Source organism: Xenopus tropicalis, chromosome 2 (genome assembly GCF_000004195.4).
Source record: "Xenopus tropicalis strain Nigerian chromosome 2, UCB_Xtro_10.0, whole genome shotgun sequence".
Taxonomy (NCBI): Eukaryota; Metazoa; Chordata; class Amphibia; order Anura; family Pipidae; genus Xenopus; species Xenopus tropicalis.
Genome location: NC_030678.2, coordinates 168,661,319 through 168,668,307, shown reverse-complemented (window position 1 = coordinate 168,668,307; position 6,989 = coordinate 168,661,319). Strand labels below are relative to the sequence as shown.

Sequence of the window (6,989 nt, the reverse complement as noted above, 5' to 3'; positions counted from 1 at the left end):
GGTAGGGGCCCTTACCCTGGCGTATACCCACATGAGCTACAAATGGGCCCAGCAAGAAAGTAATGGGTAATGATGCAGGGGGTATCTTTCATATACAGCAAGTTACTACACAACCTATAGAAAATACTATTAAAACAAAAAAAAATTAGTTATATATATATATATATATTTATATACAGTATATATATATATATAAAAAAAAAAAACACTATCTCCCTCGGCATGGGACAGTTACCTAAAATGGTTTTAAATATTACCCCAGAGTAAAAATCCACAGCAACCAATAAGAACTTTGACTGACTGCAGACGACCAATCAGAGCTAACTGCAGATATCAGCAACAGCTGGGATGCTGCAGAGTTTAACAGCACCCACCTAACCCCCATCCCCTGTAATTGTGTGATATCAGTAGGACTACGTAGCCTATTGGACTTTACATTGGTTTCATAAACAAAGTAAACAAGTATGACATCATAAATCAGTTACATCTTCATAAACACCATCCCATAATCCAACCATTGACTTCACTCCAATGCATGCTGCTGTATTCAGTCACAATAAAAAGTGCTTACATATGGCTGAAAACATATAAAGGCCCATTTATGTCCACAAGTGTAGTGAGCAAAGTGCAATTTCAAGTGCTATAGCCATGGTTTTTCCCATAATGCAGAGTGTTTTCCCCCAGAATTCTGGCATTATTGTGGACGCAAATGGGCGATTATTGTGATGCAAGTACCTTTAAGGAAGGCACAACTCACCAGGGTCAGCCCACCAAGGCTACCACCCCAGGGGACCCCTTACCCCCCAGGGGTCCCCCAATCTTCTCCCCCTTGAACACACATACATTTTACTAAACTTCAGCCCAATCAGTGGGCACCGCCACCCGCCCCAAACCCCTCCCCCTGGTGCCTGTACTTTTCACTCCCCCGTTGAGGGAGGTCAGTGGGGGAGCACCGGCAATGATCAGGTCCGGGTCAGTGGGGACCACGGGGCCCACAGCATTTTTTCCCGGTCCCCCGTTGGCTCAGTCTGACCCTGCAACTCACTGCAGAAAAAGTGCAAGTTGCCCACTGCATTTGCAGATGTAAATGCCCCAATATTTGTATATTTAGATCAGGGCGTGATTGTGTCACATAGACCTGGGGTCAAACGAAGCGTCACACAGACTCATTTACAGCACTGCTGCCTGAAGAGACCTTTGCCTGCCCTGGCTATGAGCATAGAAAGGTGCGAGAAATTTTGCCAAGAAAGGGCAAACAAAACCACAAAACTTTTAAAAAAACAAATATATAATACTGTATATTCTGTACTTCTTCCATTGCTTTTCTACTATATAGCATGCCCTGCTGTCTCTAATCTAAGTCATTATCTGCATTTGGGTTCAGTGAGTCCTGCTCTGTCGGTCCGGTTAGGGTGCAGATATACTTTACCTCAGATGTGTCGCCCTAAATGTCATTCATTCAACTTGAGCCGCAGCCTGTACAGCCTCCAGGGATGTGACTGGCAGTTTTCTCATGGACACCAGCGCTGGATGCCAACCGGGGCACTGACGTCACTAATGGAATCCCATTCCTCCGACTCTCACTCCCACCTGCCCCACCAATCCCTTTGCAGGAAGCCGGGGCTGCTACATATAGCCAGGCTCACATGTTCCTCATTTAACTTATGGCTTCCACATTGGGGGCAAACCTTCCCTCAAGTTAAAGGGAAACTAAATATAAAATGCATTGGGAAAGGGTATTTGGAATAAAAATATTTATCTCTAAGCTTTTCACATGATATAGGAAACATATGCGCTCTTCTTATTGACTGGGGTGCAAAACAGGGTTCCTGTGTCATTTGGTGCAGTGCATCCAGGGTCGGACTGGGGGGTGAAGGGCCCACCGGGGCTCCTGTCCCAGGGGCCCTGCAGGTGCCCCCAGCCAGGGGTGTCCCCTAATCCCCCCCTCACAGGGCCCCCCACCCGACGTCCTCCTCCGAGCACTGGCAAAGGATGGGTCTGGGCCGCCTCAGTTTTACCCTGAGTGCATCTGCAACTAAACAGCTGTGCGCAGACGCCATTTTGATGGCAAGGCTGCTGGAATTATGGGGAAAATGCTGAATTGTAGGTAAAAGATCTCCAGGGCCAGAATTATGGGTCGGCAGAAGAGGCACGTGCTTAGCAGGGTCAGACTGGGCTGACAGGACACTGGGAAAAAACCTGGTGGGCCGACCCTGCACCCTGTCTGAAACCCTGGGTGCCCCCCTGAAACAGCCACAAGTGGAAATACAGTGTATAAGGGAGAGAGGGGAGTTACCTCGTTGAGAGGCCCTCACAACTGGGGCGAGGACCTGAGGGGGTGCGGGGGCCCCTGAGGCAAGGCAAGGACATTACTGTGGGGGGGTGGCACTAGGCACATAACGATTCTGCCTGCCTTCCTCTAGTACAGGGTCCTGAAGATCTGATCAGTTTTCAGTTCTCTGCACTCTCCAGCCCCTGCCCCCCCCCCCCACTTGTAACCACTAACCACAGAATTTGCCTGCAGGCTTGCACACAGGCTTGGGGACGTGGGGGACGGGTTGTCTTGGGTGCCCGTCTATCCGTGCCCAGCCCTGCTGCACTTGTAACTGACCCCTACTGCCACCTTCGGTGGTGGCAGTAGCTCCAGCATCCCCCTGTACCAGATCAATGGGGGCACTGTACTCTGCAAAGGAATGATGGGCTGAGCAGCTCCCCGTGCAATTATATGATTATATGCAGGGTTGGACTGGGGTGTGCAAGGCCCACACCCCCTCTGGGGCCCCTGTCGCCTGCCCCCTCACCCACTAATAGCCCTTTACCCCTCCAAGGGTGCCACTCAGTCTTACTTTTGCTGCAATCAGGGGAGGGCAGCAAGGGAGCAACAGGGGAGGGAAGCGGGGTAACACGGGGAAGGCAGGTGGGGGCAACACGGGGGAGGCAGGCAGGAGCAACACGGGGGAGGGAAGCGGGGCAACATGGGGGAGGCAGGTGTGGGCAACACGGGGGAGGCAGAGGGGGGCAACACAGGGGAGGGAAGCGGGACAACACAGGGAAGGCAGGTGTGGGCAACACGGGGGAGGCAGAGGGGGGCAACACAGGGGAGGGAAGCGGGACAACACAGGGAAGGCAGGTGTGGGCAACACGGGGGAGGCAGGCGGGGACAACACAGGGGAGGGAAGCGGGACAACACGGGGGAGGAAAGTGAGGCAACACAGGGGAGGCAGGCGGGGACAACACAGGGGAGGGAAGCGGGGCAACACAGGGAAGGCAGGTGGGGGCAACACCGGCAACATGGGAGAGGGCAGGGATCTGGGCTGGGGCCCACAGGAAGTGTTGGACTGGCCCACCAGGATACCAGGAAAACTCCCGATGGGCCCAGGTATCAGTGGGCCCTCCTGCTCACCCAGCCATTTGCCTTGTATGCCTATACCATGGCCATAACTCAATTCTATGCGAAGAAATGGAGGAAAGGATAGATAATAGTATGTAAAAAGAAGTTATTCGAAAACTAAAAAACGTGAATGAACAGAGAAGGGGAGAGTGGGCCAAAGGTCTAAGGTTTTCTGGTGGGCCCTTGGCACCCCAGTCCGACACTGCCCGCAGAGTTTTTTCCCGGTGTCCCTCTGGGCCAGTCTGACCCTGATATATGTAAGTGTAAGGAGCACCTTTTGACACAAGTACCTTTAATAAATGGGATTTTTGGGCACAGCTATGACTGTAAATGGCCCCTTGAAGTTTTACGTACACTGTACTTGTTTGTATGGAGGCTTGAGTGCAGCTTAGCGCACAGCCCATCGGCTTTTATTAACGGGAATGGATTTTTATGCATTTGATATATGTTTACAATATATTAAACTAAAGGAATGCATGTTGCATTAAAATATAAACTGACATACAAAATATATGTATTTTGATGTATTCAGCGTTCCTTTGAATAGGCGCTTTCACAAATGCCTGTGTGTATGGGCCCTAAGGCAGGGGTTTATCAGCAGGCCCTAACACATGGTTTGGTGGGGGGGTTTTTTCCTGAAGGGGAAAGTTCACCTTATATTGACATTTTAAACTACAGAACAAAAAAATGTAAATCATTAAAAAACAACAGACTATAAAAACTGAAGACCAATTAGCAAGTGTGTGTGTGCCAGCCCAAAGCTCCCCCTGCAGGTGATCCTGTGAAATGCAGCCAAAACGACCTGATCTATTGGACTCATTGCAAAAGTTATATGTATGGGGGACCCCTTCACCCCATGAGTGCCCTTTTCTTTTGCCTGCAGTTAGAAGGTCTGCTCCCAATGCCTATATGCCACATGCATTGATCTGGACCTCCTGAACAAATAGACACGCAAGACCCCCTTGAAGGGAACTCCAGCTTCTGAACTAAAACCTGTCCCACGCAACACGGAACCCCCTAATATACCAATCACTGTAATCTGTTCCTTTAAAAAGTATGAATAAATACCATTTTTATATGCTGAAATCCAGCTGCAAACCAGTCCTGGCAGGGGAGGAGGGACTAAAACACTGATGTTGCGAATAGTAACAACTTCCCCACAGCTTACAGACAGCATGCAGGAACTACATTACCCACAATGCATTGCACTGGGATGTTCCTTTCCTTATTGACATCACGTGTGCAGCAGGGGATTGTGGGATTGGGAGGAGGCAGGCGGAGGGACAGGCGACTACTGTTACATTTATTTGAGTCACAAAGTAGTCAGCCAATCAGCAGGGGACAGGGGGCGGGGCTTAGGGAACTGTTCCAAACCAGATTATTACATTAAACATCATGAAAAAGCTGCATATTTTCTAACTGATGTATATTGCAAAGTTGCTTGAAATTATGTTTATTTTCAAAAAGCTTAAGTTGTCTTTGGGTGGAGTCCCCCTTTTATGGCATTAATGGAATCTACCATCACATCATCTCTCCGGAAGGGCAGAAAGAATCATTTGTGTTGCTTCAGAGGAAAATCCTTTGCCTACAGGTGGGAAGAGTGTGGTATAATGGGTAGAGTAGAGCAATATGGCGGCCAGAGGGAAAGATGTTGGCTGTAGGGTAAGGTAGTGACATAAGGACAAGATTGCAACAATAGAGCAATAGAGATGCTGGAAGTGGCTTTCTGTATGCTGACAACCTGCAACCCTTCAGTTGTTGTTATATTATATAAGTCTATACTGAAATCAGTCATTGGACTTGACGCTGATTCATTTATTCCCAGGGTTCCCGCGTTTGTGCGCAAGGTGGAGAACGGAATCAATGTAATTATTTCTCATAGAGAAAGGCTGGCGGTGTGGAAACATCATCACCGTTACACATGGGCTCCCCCATTTCGTTGGAACATTGTTTTAATTGATTTGGCCTATCCCCAATAACAAAAATGCTGTCAAGCAATTCATTTTTACTATTATTAGATTATTTTTCAAGAGGGAATAACATTCTTAATTGGACTGGAACCAGCCCGGTGCCCCTCCAGCTGTTGTGCCATACAATCCCCATAATCCTCAGTCTGCCAGTGGTAACACAGGGACCTTTTGCTTGAAATAAAACCTCATTCATTTCTCCCCATTCATTTAACTCTGACTGTATTACTGATGTGGGCAGATTAAGGACAAAGAGGATTATTGCTGCAGAACTTTACCCTAAAAGCAAAAAACTCCCATCATCCTTCCATTGTTCTCTGATGAAGATTTATAGAGTCACATTCCCTTAGGGTGAAGACACACTGAGCTACTAGTAGCAGCTACTTTTTCAAGGCTACTAAACTCCAGAAAATCCCCTGCCATAGACAATACTGAGAATTGCCTCTGCTAAAACACACGTAGAGACAATTATCAGTAAATGATCAGCATTGTCTATTTTAGTAGCCACGACAAGTAGCTGCTACTAGTAGCTCCGTGTGTCTTAATGCGGCAAACATACAGACCAACAAATAGCTGTTGTTGCTGCATATAATGTGCCCTTAGTGCTATTGCTTTATATCAAAACTGAAGATTTCAAGCAGGGGCCCATATGTGGCCCCTCAGAGGGGCAGTTACAGGAGTGCGGGAAAGCTCAGTGACATGTAGGGGACTGATAAAATAGTTGCCCTTCTGGACATCTAAGGGTGAAGACACACGGAGCTACTAGTAGCAGCTACTTGTCGCGGCTACTAAAATAGACAATGCTGATCATTTACTGATAATTGTCTCTACGTGTGTTTTAGCAGAGGCAATTCCCAGTATTGTCTATGGCAGGGGATTTTCTGGAGTTTAGTAGCCGTGAAAAAGTAGCTGCTACTAGTAGCCCAGTGTGTCTTCACCCTAAGAGGGTCCTTAGTTTGTAAGGGAAATAAGTTCCTGTGCTGAAGTATGACCCTGGCAATTCTATAACTAGGACTGACACCCCCTCTTGCCTCCAGGACCAGGAAGATTCTATATTGGCTGCAGTATAGTTTTTTTGTATGTTTTCATTTTATTTTAAAAACTGTTTATGATTATTTAGATGTATGTCTTTTTGTAACATTTTTTTTATATTCCTGCGCTGTTATGCCCTTTATAATATTAAATATACAATTAGTTTTGTCTTTAATGCTCTAAACCCAGGGGTCCCCAACCTTTCTTACTCGTGAGCCACAGACAAATGTAAAAAGACTTGGGGAGCAACACAAGCACCATAAAAGTTCATGGAGGAGCCAAATAAGGGCTGTGATTGGCTATTAGGGGCCTCTATGCACCCTATCAGCTTACAGGGGCTTTATTTGGTAGGAAATCTTGGTTTTATTCAACCAAAACTTGCCCCCAAGTCAGGAATTCAAAAATAACTCCCTGGTTTGGGGGCACTGAGAGCAACATCCAAGGGGTTGGGGAGCAACATGTTACCCCTGAGCCACTGGTTGGGGATCACTTCTCTAAAAGACTGGGCCAATAGGGCACCGGGAAGAAACTCAGGGGTCCACGGCTCCCGCTGACCCTGACATGGCCGCCAGTGTGTGTGCAGCAACCCCGGTGGGCCC

General features: G+C 47.8%; 1 protein-coding gene across 1 annotated transcript in view; it reads right to left on the bottom strand.

Moving 5' to 3' along the window:
* me3 (malic enzyme 3, NADP(+)-dependent, mitochondrial) overlaps positions 1 to 1,523 on the bottom strand; it is a 95,970-nt gene extending 94,447 nt beyond the window's left edge. Inside the window, exon 1 of the mRNA XM_031895653.1 lies at positions 1,430 to 1,523. Coding sequence (XP_031751513.1) covers positions 1,430 to 1,455 — 26 coding nt within the window. The 5' untranslated portion in view covers positions 1,456 to 1,523. The remainder of the gene's footprint in view (positions 1 to 1,429) is intronic.
* Positions 1,524 to 6,989: the final 5,466 nt, after the last annotated feature.